The 14,213-nt window shown below is 37.2% G+C and overlaps 1 protein-coding gene across 20 annotated transcripts in view; it reads right to left on the reverse strand.

The window, feature by feature from the left end:
- Window positions 1–14,213, reverse strand: part of LRRFIP2 (LRR binding FLII interacting protein 2) — a 124,028-nt gene that overhangs the window by 14,956 nt on the left and 94,859 nt on the right. For 16 of the 20 annotated variants that reach the window (XM_057554804.1, XM_057554801.1, XM_057554798.1 and 13 more), the window contains 2 exons: window positions 10,586–10,678; window positions 7,894–7,986 (listed from right to left, as the gene is read on the reverse strand). In XM_057554804.1, the coding sequence (XP_057410787.1) occupies window positions 7,894–7,986; window positions 10,586–10,678 (186 nt within the window). The remainder of the gene's footprint in view (window positions 1–7,893; window positions 7,987–10,585; window positions 10,679–14,213) is intronic. The other 4 variants (XM_057554808.1, XM_057554807.1, XM_057554816.1 and 1 more) reach the window with 1 other exon arrangement.

The following is a 14,213-nucleotide window of genomic DNA, read 5'->3' on the forward strand; positions in this document are numbered from 1 at the left end:
AGATCATATTTAAAAATGTGTCTTTTAAAAGTCAAGGGAGGACCACCTCACACACATTTGATGGCTACTATCAAAAAAAAAAAAAGAAAGAAAGAAAAAAAGAGAAAACAAATGTTGTCAACGATGTAGAGAAACTTGAAACCTTGTACAGTGCTGGTGGAAAGATAAAATGGTGCAGCTGCTATGGAACACGGTATGGCTGTTCTTCAAAAAATTAAACATAGAATTACCATATAATGTAGCAATTCCCCTCCTGGGTACATACTCAAAAGAAATCACCAAGAGAGTTTTGCAAACTCATGTTCACGGCAGCATTACTCACAATAGCAAAAAGGTGGAAGCAACCAAGTGTCCAGATGAACGGATAAACAAAATGTGGTACAAGCATACATTGGAATATTACTCATTCTTAAAAAGGAAGGACTTCTGACACATGCTACAACATGTCTGAACCCTGAGGATATATGCTAAGTGAAATAAGCTAGTCACAAAAAGACAAATACTATAGGATTCCACTTTATGAGGTACCGAGAGTAGTCAAATTCATAGAAACAGAAAGTGGAAGGGTGGCTGCCAGCGGCTGGAGGAGGAGGAACTGGGGAGTTGCTATTTAATGGGCAGTTTCAGTTCTGCAAGATGCAAAGGGTTCTATGGATGGATGATGGCGACGTAGCACAATGATGTCAATGGACTTAATACCACCAAACTCTACACTTAAATTTAAATGGTCAATTTTCTGTTAATTTTTTGTACTTTACCACAATTAAAAAAACATTTTTTTAAGTCAAAGGAGGGACAAACTACTGATGCATGAAACAACTTGGATGAATCTTAAGGGGAATTATTCTGAGTGAAAAAATGTAATTCCAAAGGGCTGCATACCGTACAATCCCATTTATATAACATTCTTAAGATGACAAAATTATAGCAATGGAGAACAGATTAGCAGTTGCCAGCACGTGGGATGGTGAAGGGGAGGCAGTAGATATGGCTATAAAAGGGCAACAGGAGGGACCCCTTATGGTGACAAAAAGGTTCTGCATCTTGATTATATCAAGGTCAATACACTGGTTGTACTATAGTTTTACAAGATGTTAACATTTTGGGAAAACTGGATAAAGGGCATACAAGATGTCTGTATTATTTCTTACAATTGCATATGAATCTACAATGATCTCAAACATTTTTAAAAAGTTTAATTAAAAAAAGCCAAGTAGATAGCCTCATCCACCAGAGGGCAGACAGCAGAAGCAAGAACTACAATACTGCAGCCTATGGAACAAAAACCACATTCAGAGAAAGAGAGACAAGATGGAAAGGCAGAGGGCTATGTACCAGATGAAGGAACAAGATAAAACCCCAGAAAAACAACTAAATGAAGTGGAGATAGGCAACTTTCCAGAAAAAGAATTCAGAATAATGATAGTGAAGATGATCCAGGACCTCGGAAAAAGAGTGGAGGCAAAGATCGAGAAGATGCAAGAAATGTTTAACAAAGACCTAGAAGGATTAAAGGACAAACAAACAGAGATAAGCAATACAATAACTGAAATGAAAACTACACTAGAAGGCATCAATAGCAGAATAACTGAGGCAGAAGAATGGATAAGTGACGTGGAAGACAGAATGGTGGAATTCACTGCTGCAGAACAGAATAAAGAAAAAAGAATGAAAAGAAATGAAGACAGCCTAAGAGACCTCTGGGACAACATTAAATGCAACAACATTCTCATTATAGGGGTCCCAGAAGGAGAAGAGAGAGAGAAAGGACCTGAGAAAATATTTGAAGAGATTATAGTCGAAAACTTCCCTAACATGGGAAAGGAAACAGCCACCCAAGTCCAGGAAGTGCAGAGAGTCCCATACAGGATAAAACCAAGGAGAAACATGCTGAGACACATAGCAATCAAATTGGCAAGAATTAAAGACAAAGAAAAATTATTAAAATCAGCAAGGGAAAAATGACAAATAACATACAAGGGAACTCCCATAAGGTTAACAGCTGATTTCTCAGCAGAAACTCTACAAGCCAGAAGGGAGTGGCATGATAAGGTGATGAAAGGGAAGAACCTACAACCAAGATTACTCTACCCGGCAAGGATCTCATTCAGATTCGATGGAGAAATCAAAAGCTTTACAGACAAGCAAAAGCTAAGAGAATTTCAGCACCACCAAACCAGCTCTACAACAAATGCTAAAGGAGCTTCTCTAAGTGGGAAACACAAGAGAAGAAAAGGACCTATGAAAACAAACCCAAAACAATTAAGAAAATGGTCAAAGAAACATACATATTGATAATTACCTTAAACGTGAATGGATTAAATGCTCCAACCAAAAGACACAGGCTTGCTGAATGGATACAAAAACAAGACCCATATATATGCTGTCTACAAGAGACCTACTTCAGACCTAGGGATACATACAGACTGAAAGTGAGGGGATGGAAAAAGATATTCCATGTAAATAGAAATCAAAAGAAAGCTGGAGTAGCAATACTCATATCAGATAAAATAGACTTTAAAATAAAGAATGTTACAAGAGACAAGGAAGGACACTACATAATGATCAAGGGATCAATCCATGAAGAAGATATAACAATTATAAATATATATGCACCCAACATAGGAGCACCTCAATACATAAGGCAACTGCTAACAGCTATAAAAGAGGAAATCGACAGTAACACAATAATAGTGGGGGACTTTAACACCTCACTTACACCAATGGACAGATCATCCAAAATGAAAATAAATAAGGAAACAGAAGCTTTAAATGACACAATAGACCAGATAGATTTAACTGATATTTATAAGATATTCCATCCAAAAACAGCAGATTACACTTTCTACTCAAGTGTGCACGGACCATTCTCCAGGATAGATCACATCTTGGGTTACAATTCAAGCCTCAGTAAATTTAAGAAAATTGAAATCATATCAAGCATCTTTTCTGACCACAACACTATGAGATTAGAAATGAATTACAGGGAAAAAAACCTAAAAAACACAAACACATGGAGGCTAAACAATACGTTACTAAATAACCAAGAGATCACTGAAGAAATCAAAGAGGAAATCCAAAAATACCTAGAGACAAATGACAATGAAAACATGATGACCCAAAACCTATGGGATGCAGCAAAAGCAGTTCTAAGAGGGAAGTTTATAGCTATACAATCCTACCTCAAGAAACAAGAAAAATCTCAAACGACCTAACCTTACACCTAAAGCAATTAGAGAAAGAAGAACAAAAAAACCCCAAAGTTAGCAGAAGGAAAGAAATCATAAAGATGAGAGCAGAAATAAATGAAATAGAAACAAAGAAAACAATAGCAAAGATCAATAAAACTAAAAGCTGGTTCTTTGAGAAGATAAACAAAATTGATAAACCATTAGCCAGACTCATCAAGAAAAAGAGGGAGAGGACTCAAATCAATAAAATTAGAAATGAAAAAGGAGAAGTTATGACACCACAGAAATACAAAGCATCCTAAGAGACTACTGCAAGCAACTCTATGCCAATAAAATGGACAGCCTGGAAGAAATGGACAAATTCTTAGAAAGGTATAACCTTCCAAGACTGAACCAGGAAGAAATAGAAAATATGAACAGACCAATCACAAGTAATGAAATTGAAACTGTGATTAAAAATCTTCCAACAAACAAAAGTCCAGGACCAGAAGGCTTCACAGGTGAATTCTATCAAACATTTAGAGAAGAGCTAACACCCACCCTTCTCAAACTCTTCCAAACAATTGCAGAGGAAGGAACACTCCCAAACTCATTCTATGAGGCCACCCTCACCCTGATACCAAAACCAGACAAAGATACTACAAAAAAAGAAAATTACAGACCAATATCACTGATGAATATAGATGCAAAAATCCTCAACAAAATACTAGCAAACAGAATCCAACAACACATTAAAAGGATCATACACCATGATCAAGTGGGATTTATCCCAGGGATGCAAGGATTCTTCAATATATGCAAATCAATCAATGTGATACACCATATTAACAAAATGAAGAATAAAAACCATACGATCATCTCAATAGATGCAGAAAAAGCTTTTGACAAAATTCAACACCCATTTATGATAAAACCTCTCCAGAAAGTGGGCATAGAGGGAAGCTACCTCAACATGATAAAGGCCATATACGACAAACCCACAGCAAACATCATTCTCAATGGTGAAAAACTGAAACCATTTCCTCTAAGATAAGGAACAAGACAAGGATGTCCACTCTCGCCACCATTATTCAACATAGTTTTGGAAGTCCTAGCCACGGCAATCAGAGAAGATAAAGAAATAAAAGGAATCCAAATTGGAAAAGAAGAAGTAAAACTGTCACTGTTTGCAGATGACATGATACTATAAATAGAGAATCCTAAAGATGACACTAGAAAACTACTAGAGCTAATCAATGAATTTGGTAAAGTTGCAGGATACAAAATTAATGCACAGAAATCTCTTGCATTCCTATAGACTAATGATGAAAAATCTGAAAGGGAAATTAAGGAAACACTCCCATTTACCATTGCAACAAAAAGAATAAAATACCTAGGAATAAACCTACCTAGGGAGACAAAAGACCTGTATGCAGAAAACTATAAGACACTGATGAAAGAAATTAAAGATGATACCAACAGATGGAGAGATATACCATGTTCTTGGATTGGAAGAATCAATATTGTGAAAATGACTATGCTACCCAAAGCAATCTACAGATTCAATGCAATCCCTATCAAATTACCAATGGCATTTTTTACGGAACTAGAACAAAAAATCTTAAAATTTGTATGGAGACACAAAAGACCCCGAATAGCCAAAGCAGTCTTGAGGGAAAAAAACAGAGCTGGAGAAATCAGACTCCCTGACTTCAGACTATACTCTAAAGCTACAGTAATCAAGAAAATATGGTACTGGCACAAAAACAGAAACATAGATCAACGGAACAAGATAAAAAGCCCAAAGATAAACCCACGCACCTATGGTCAACTAATCTATGACAAAGGAGTCAAGGATATACAGTGGAGAAAAGACAGCCTCTTCAATAAGTGGTGCTGGGAAAACTGGACAGCTACATGTAAAAGAATGAAATTAGAACACTCCCTAACACCATACACAAAAATAAACTCAAAATGGATTAGAGACCTAAATGTAAGACCAGACACTATAAAACTCTTAGAGGAAAACATAGGAAGAACACTCTTTGACATAAACCACAGCAAGATCTTTTTTGATCCACCTCCTAGAGTAATGGAAATAAAAACAGAAATAAACAAATGGGACCTAATGAAACTTCAAAGCTTTTGCACAGCAAAGGAAACCATAAACAAGACGAAATGACAACCCTCAGAATGGGAGAAAATATTTGCAACGAATCAACGGACAAAGGATTAATCTCCAAAATATATAAACAGCTCATGCAGCTCAATATTAAAGAAACAAACAACCCAATCCAAAAATGGGCAGAAGACCTAAATAGACATTTCTCCAAAGAAGACATACAGATGGCCAAGAAGCACATGAAAAGATGCTCAACAGCACTAATTATTAGAGAAATGCAAATCAAAAGTACAATGAGGTATCACCTCACACCAGTTAGAATGGGCATCATCAGAAAATCTACAAACAACAAATGCTGGAGAGGGTGTGGAGAAAAGGGAACCCTCTTGCACTGTTGGTGGGAATGTAAATTGATACAGCCACTATGGAGAACAGCATGGAGGTTCCTTAAAAAACTAAAAATAAAATTACCATATGATCTAGCAATCCCACTACTGGGCATATACCCAGAGAAAACCATAATTCAAAAAGACACATGCACCCCTATGTTCAATGCAGCACTAATTACAATAGCCAGGTCATGGAAGCAACGTAAGTGCCCATTGACAGACGAATGGATAAAGAAGATGTGGTACATATATACAATGGAATACTACTCAGCCATAAAAAGGAACGAAATTGGGTCATTTGTAGAGACGTGGATGGATCTAGAGACTGTCATACAGAGTGAAGTAAGTCAGAAAGAGAAAAACAAATATCGTATATTAATGCATATATGTGGAACCTAGAAAAATGGTACAGATGAACCGGTTTGCAGGGCAGAAATTGAGACACAGATGTAGAGAACAAACGTATGGACACCAAGGGGGGAAAGCGGGGGGGTGGGGGTGGGGGTGTGATGAATTGGGCGATTGGAATTGACATGTATACACTGTTGTGTATAAAATTGATGAGTAATAAGAACCTGCTGTATAAAAAAATAAATAAAATAAAATTCAAAAATTAAAAAAAAAAAGTGACACAGACACTAAGTAAGCAAATGCTGTTGGAAAAATGGCGCCAAAAAAAAAAAAAGCCAAATGAACACATTATTATATACTACATATAAAGAAGATACCCACTTATTCATTCAATAATACCAAGAAAATTTGAAAGTCAAATAATTTATACTGTAACCATCAGTACATCTTTTGGGTAGAAAAAAATTTTTGTTTTATTTTGAATAGCTATTGGACTGAAAGATTTGGGGGTTTTCTATGGCTGGTCCAAAATAATCAGTTTAATATGCTAAGATAAGTATACAAAATAGAAATCATGGACCTGCAGATCTGTGCTAAAGAAAATTATGTAAAACCCTAAAAGCCCATTCTAAATCATGACCAGATTTCAACTTAACTTTACAAATTACCTGCTTTGTGCTATACACTTGTTCACATCTCATTTTAAATTGCCCAAGTAAAAAATTCAAACAGAATCAGTAGTTCACAGTCACAATTCAAAACTCTTAACAGAGTTGTTAATTAATACCTCAGAAGGTTTTTCCAGCTTTAGATGGAATTTCAGGAACTTGGTATTTTAGCATCAGAAACTCTAAAAGGTAGCTTTCTTTCTTTAAAACTTCTTGGTCTACCACACTTTAACAAATAATTTTGTTTCCCAAGTGTCTATTGAGAGGATAGGGTCCTTGGAGGTGTGAAATGACCTGGATACCAGAATGCCCCTAACTATGGAGGGTGTGATCCAGAGGGCTTCACATCCACGCCTGTCCACCATAGGTGCTCTCAGGGATTTTGGCCAGCTTCTCCCTACCCCACCTAACCTCAGGTAGAAAGGAGGCTTCCTAACTATGTCTTCAGGCCAAGGGTTTCCTTCTCTCTTTTCCCTCCACGCTGCCCTTCCCTGACAAGTTAAGCCTCTGTGGAACAGAGAGGTCATATGCCATGAGGTGTAGGTGGCTGCCAGTCAAAAGGTCACAGGGGATGAACTGGCAGGGATTTTTTCAGTTCCAGTGTCCTTGGAATCTACCTGAAGGGCTTAGCAAAAAGGCACTGAAGACTTTTTCCTTATCTGGGCCCCTGCTTTGGGGAGTTGCAAGGATATGATTAGAGGTGACATCATAGTTTGGCAGCTCCAGCAAATCTTACATTCCTATCCACTTCCGTAATTAAAATGATTTTAATCTCTTCCTATTTTATTCACCAAAGATTTATGGGATGCTAATAACTTTTCCCCCACCCCCTATCCTCTTGCTTCTTATCCAAATTCTTACAATGTAAGGATATCAAATTAGCCACAGAGTTTGAATTAAATGCCTGTGGCTGTTTCTGCATAAAAATCCTGGGGAAATAAAGAACAACTTCCTTAGAAAGTTCCTACTTGTAGGTTTTACAAGCCCAGAGTCAGCTGGAGAGAAGAGTTCTTTCCAGGCATAGGATCAGGTTTTCCCATGGAAGTTTCTGTCTTCTGCTTATTCATATTTCACTCTGTATAAATGCTCTAAAGATAGTCAAAGGACAGAATTTTAGGAATCTCTAAGTTAAATTTACATTGGTCTATTCCTCATCAATGAGCTTTGTGCGAAAGCCCAATTTCATCTCATACCCTAATGTTTTTATCTTTCCAAAGCAGTGTCTCCTGGAGTTCAAACACCTCTTTTGTCATGGTGTCTATTCTCTGCTGCATACGCTGATTCTCCTGCAGAGGAAAGGGGAAGAGAAGTAATAAAAGAGCAGAAAGAAAAGGAGGAAAGGGTTAGAGGGAGGAAAACAGAACAAAAATAAAGCTGATAAAGAAACTTAACAAAAGCAGAAAGTCTGTGACCAACAGGAAGGATGACATCCAGTGTCTTAGAAGGAAAGATGACATCCAGCGTCTTGGCGCCGTGTCGCTATGACAGCAAGCGAGGGGACTGGGGGCAGCTGCTCCAACCACAGCTATGAGGCAGCAAGCCAGCTGGGGCTTCTGTGTACACCCAGCTCCACACATGTACTCTTCCTCTCATAAGTGCCTTTCCCCCAAACACTGGCCAACTTACACTTTTGGAGAGGGAAATTCGGATTTTCTTATGAACAAATGATCCTTATCACAGACAACAAGCAGTAGTTTTGAACCCTATTTTTTTAAGAAGAACTAAAAAACTACAAGAGGGACATAGCTCAATCATTTTGAATTCCTGTTAGCAGAATCTATGATAGCAAGGACATCATAAATTACACATTTCACATCAGTTTTGAGAAAAACTAGATTTTTAGCATTTAGCAATTCTTAACTCTTCTGACTAGGCACTGATGCTCAATTTATACTCTCTTATATTTAGCAGGTTCTTTTATGCATTATTGGTAAATTATCATCTTCCACTTTCCCTACTCATACATTTCTCATCTACTTTACCACGTGGTTCTCCATTCTAAAGACCAAAAAAACATTATTTTGGCATAGTCAGGATTCTTCAGTTATAAGTAAATGTGCATATTAACATCTGAAGGATGTTAACTCTAAACATAAAAAATACTTAAAACTAAGGTTTTAAAAGTTTGTACACCCAGCACCCTGGGCTTTTAAATTGGAAACCATACTGACAAATTGTAAAAATCAAGCATTAAAATAGCTCTTAAATGCAATCATCAAACTAAAAACTAGAACACTTAACTAATTCTAACATACGTTACTGAATTTCAGAAGCAGCTCCCAAAGTAGTTTTATTATTCTTTGGAAATCATATGGGGAAAAGTACATATTTTAATTAGAAAAAGAAATAACAAGTGGCTGGCATATTGACACACACAAAAGAGGACAAAAAGGGAGAAGAATTCACGTGATTTTTAACTGCCAGCAGGATACAGAGTTTGGATAATATGCTTCTTGCCATATATGGAAAAACTAAGACAACTAACTTCACATGTAATCTGATATTTTCAAAGGGTTATCTGTGTTTGCATTTAGAATTCAAAAATTCTATCTGCTTTCAGCAGGCTATGTTCAATTCAATTATTCTCAAGAATGACAAAAAAAGTAACACAAATCCACAAAAAGAGTCACTTCTTTCCTTCTATTAAATGGTTTTTAAAGTCATTTATAGGGGGAGAGATTAAGTGAGGCAGGCCCATGGGGGAAGAGAAAAAGAGGGAGGGAGGGGGGGTGGTTCTGAAGGACGAGGGACAGGGCTGAGTTGAGCGTGATGCATGTGGCATCTCCGGGGTTGTCAAGAGCTGGCCTTCCTGGGACTTCCCTGGTGGTGCAGTGGTAAAGAATCCGCCTTCCAATGCAGGGGACACAGGTTCGATCCCTGGTCGGGATACTAAGATCCCACATGCCCGTGGCAACTAAGCCCACGTGCCACAACTACTGAGCCCACGCACCCTGGAGCCCACGTGCCACAACTAGAGAGAGAAAACCCATGTGCCACAACTAGAGAGAAGCCCACGCGCCACAACGAAGAGCCTGTGTGCCGCAGTGAAGACCTGACGCAGCCAAAAAATAAAAAATAATTTAAAAAATGAATCAGAAATAGATTATTTAAAAAAAAAAAAAGCTGCCTTCCTGATATCACCACGGCATCAACCCTAAGTTAACATTAGACATGCTTGATAACCTCACCAAGAAAGTGAGCATGACCCCTTCCCAACAAACCTCACCCCATATTTATAAAAAATGACAATCTCAAGAGGAAAACCACATTTAAAGAAAAACAGAGATGCATGCAAGCTGGCAGGCACAAAAGGATGATACATGCTTTCAAAGATTTCTTGGAGTCCCACACTCCTTCCCTCCTAGGATGTTGCTGTGGCCCTCAGAGCTCCTCCACCTCAGGAACCTGAGTCACAGCCCCGGGCAACCTTCACCTTTTGTCTGCTACCAGGCGTCTTGACACAATTTCTTCTTTTCACTTAGCCATCTCAGAAATGCACCTACCTGAGCGACGATCAAACTTCTTATTCCCCAAGAATCATGTCCCCAAATATAACATTCACTACATTCCAAAGAATCACGGTACTCTGTAATGTTTCCTTTTGCCCATTTCCTAAGATATCTTTAGGAAACAATATGCTTAGGAATAAAAGACAATTATAAAAGCTTTTGCTATTAAAAGGCGAAATATTTATAGGGTTCACAGTATTAATTTTTTAAGCCTGCCTTCATGTTTCACGTTTGTAAGATTTTAGGGTACAGCCAAATGTGAAGAGACAAGTTTGTTTGTGGCATTTTAACTCCCTTCCCTCCCAACACACATGCCCTCATCCAATTCAGTGCATTTTTTTCCAAAATTAAGTATTTCCACAGTTCATATACATACCTCAATAAGCTCATCTCTTTGTCGGAGGCCTTCTTTAAGTTCATCCATCTTATGCTGTAGCACACTACACGTATGTTTCTGCCTTTCTAACTCCTGTTATTAAACAAATGATACAGTTAACACAGATCATGGCACATGACAGACTGGAACATCTACAATATACCATTAAGCAGCTAAGTGTGATCTCCAGAAACACACCTGCACTGCCCATGTGTTGTTAACTTAGAAAAATTCTGTATTCTTTGGAAAGGCTCTGAAAATTCTCAATTTTCATCTCATACGATTATGTATCTAGACAACCCAAACTAATCAATGGCAAAATTACAATGAACAATGAAATGACTTGGTAAAGTAACAGGTTATAAAATTAACATACAAAATTCAATAATCATCACAGATCAAAATGAAACCTAGAGAGAAGATATAATAAACACAATATCAAAAAATAAAATACATACATGTAAAATTACAAGATATACCCAAAATAGATATGAGGAAAATTATATAAAACATTCCTGGAAAACAGAGAAGTAGGACTGAACAAATGGAAAGGCATCTTCTTGGATGAAAAGACTCAGCATCACAAAAATACCTGTTTTGCCCTAAATTAATCTATACATTTAATGCAGTCCAAATAAAAATACGATCAGGTTTTTCTCATCAGAGTAAGACAAGTTGATTATAAAGTTTATTTGGAAGAAAAACAAGAAAAAAAATGCTAGAAAAACACAAAATGAAAACGAAGAAAGCTAACCTTACTAGATATTAAAACATATTATAAGGATTATACAATTAAAACAATGTTGTAATGGCTCATGAATACAGACCAATGGAGTAGAACAGAAAATCCAGAAAGACCCAATTACATATACAAGTACATTAAACAACAACAAAACAAAGAGAGCAGCTCAAATCAATGAGAAAAGATAGACTTTTAAATGAGTAATGTTGGTATAACTGGATATACACATGGAAAAAGAAAATTGGAACCAAACTTCGTACCATACACCAGAACAAATGCACAGAAAGAAAAGAGAGAGAGAAAGACAGGCAGAGAGAGAGAGAGAGAAAGAAGAAAGGAAGTAAGAACATACAGTTACTAGAGAAAAGATGAGTGAACTGCTATAACCAAGGAGCGGGTAAGAATTACCAAAAAATGACTCAAATATCCACAAGCAAGAAGGGGAAAGGGGTAACAAATAAGACTACATAAAAATTAAAACTTTTGAATGGCAAAAAACACTATAAGCAAAGCAAAAAGACAAACGACAATAAAAAATTTTTACAATTTATATTTACTATCTTTCCATATAGAGAGCCTCTAAAATTAGAAATAAAGAGGAAAAAACCCACTATTATATAGAACAATAGGCTAAAAAAATGGACAGTTCACAGAGAAAGAAACAAATTGCTTTGAATATGAAAAGATGCCCATGCTAAGGGAAATGTAAATTAAAACTGTATTTCTCATTGAAACACCAGTAAGAGTGCAAAAACTTGACAATATACTCAGGGAAAAGTAGTGTGGAGAAGGAAACAGACCCTCTCATTTGTGGGAATGCAAAATTGTATAACCCCTACAAAGGAGAATTTGTTATATCTAGCAGGATTACCACACCTTTTGACCTGGCAAACTCACTTTTCTGACTCCCATAGATACCAGCAAAAATACAGAAAGACCTATGCAGTACATTCGTCTTTGTAGGACTATTTTTAACAGCAAGAGACTGCAAACAACTCAAACGTCCATTAATAGGGAACTGGTGGAATAAACTATAGTACAATGGAATAAGTGTACAGTGATAAGAAAAGAACAAGGAAGCGCTCTCTATACTACAATCATCAGGTGATGAAATCCAGATGCAGAACAATATAGTATGCTTCCATTTTCTAAGAATGGAGGGATACAAATATGTGTGTGTGTGTGTGTGTATGCGCATATAAACACACAAACACACACATACATATTTTTTTTTTTTTCCAAAGGATTTTCTTATTTATTTATTTTTATTTATTTATTTATTATTTTTGGCTGTGTTGGGTCTTCGGTTCGTGCGAGGGCTTTCTCCAGTTGCGGCAAGCGGGGGCCACTCTTCATCGCGGTGCGGGGACCGCTCTTCATCGCGGTGCGCGGGCCTTTCTCTATCGCGGCCCCTCCCATCGCGGGGCACAGGCTCCAGACGCGCAGGCTCAGCAATTGTGGCTCACGGGCCCAGCTGCTCCGTGGCATGTGGGATCTTCCCAGACCAGGGCTCGAACCCGTGTCCCCTGCATTAGCAGGCAGATTCTCAACCACTGCGCCACCAGGGAAGCCCACATACATATTTTTGAATGGCAAAAAAATGTCTTCTTAAGATTAAAAAAAAATGGAAGGATAAACCATTTAATTAAAAAAATTTCCTTAGGCAGTCTACCTGAAAAGGTATTCAGAGTAATGATAGTAAAGATGATCCAAAATCTTGGAAACAGAATGGAGAAAATACAAGAAACGTTTCACAAGGACCTAGAAGAACTAAAGAGCAAACAAACAATGATGAACAACACAATAAATGAAATTAAAAATTCTCTAGAAGGAATCAATAGCAGAATAACTGAGGCAGAAGAACGGATAAGTGACCTGGAAGATAAAACAGTGGAAATAACTACTGCAGAGTAGAATAAAGAAAAAAGAATGAAAAGAATTGGGACAGTCTCAGAGACCTCTGGGACAACATTAAACACACCAACATTTGAATTATAGGGGTCCCAGAAGAAGAAGAGAAAAAGAAAGGGACTGAGAAAATATTTGAAGAGATTACAGTTGAAAACTTCCCTAATATGGGAAAGGAAATAGTCAAGTCCAGGAAGCATAGAGAGTCCCATACAGGATAAATCCAAGGAGAAACATGGCAAGACACATATTAATCAAACTATCAAAAATTAAATACAAAGAAAAAATATTAAAAGCAGCAAGGGAAAAGCAACAAATAACATAGAAGGGAATCCCCATAAGTTTAACAGCTGATCTTTCAGCAGAAACTCTGCAAGCCAGAAGGGAGTGGCAGGACATATTTAAAGTGATGAAAGGGAAAAACCTACAACCAAGATTACTCTACCCAGCAAGAATCTCATTCAGATTCGACAGAGAAATGAAAACCTTTACAGACCAAAAGCTAAGAGAATTCAGCACCACCAAACCAGCTTTACGACAAATGCTAAAGGAACTTCTCTAGGCAGGAAACACAGGAGGAGTAAAAGACCTACAAAAACAAACCTAAAACAATTAAGAAAATGGTAATAGGAACATACATATCGATAACTACCTTAAATGTAAATGGATTAAATGCTCCAACCAAAAGACATAGGCTGGCTGAATGGTTACAAAAACAAGACCTGTATATATGCTGTCTACAAGAGACCCACTTCAGACCTAGGAACACATACAGACTGAAAGTGAGGGGATGGAAAAAGATATTCCATGCAAATGGAAATCAAAAGAAAGCTGGAGTAGCAATTCTCATAGCAGACAAAATAGACTTTAAAATAGACTATTACAAGAGACAAAGAAGGACACTACATAATGATCAAGGGATCAATCCAAGAAGAAGATACAATAATTGTAAATATTTATGCACCCAACATAGGAGCA

Source organism: Balaenoptera acutorostrata, chromosome 10, assembly GCF_949987535.1.
Source record: "Balaenoptera acutorostrata chromosome 10, mBalAcu1.1, whole genome shotgun sequence".
In the NCBI taxonomy this organism is placed as follows: Eukaryota; Metazoa; Chordata; class Mammalia; order Artiodactyla; family Balaenopteridae; genus Balaenoptera; species Balaenoptera acutorostrata.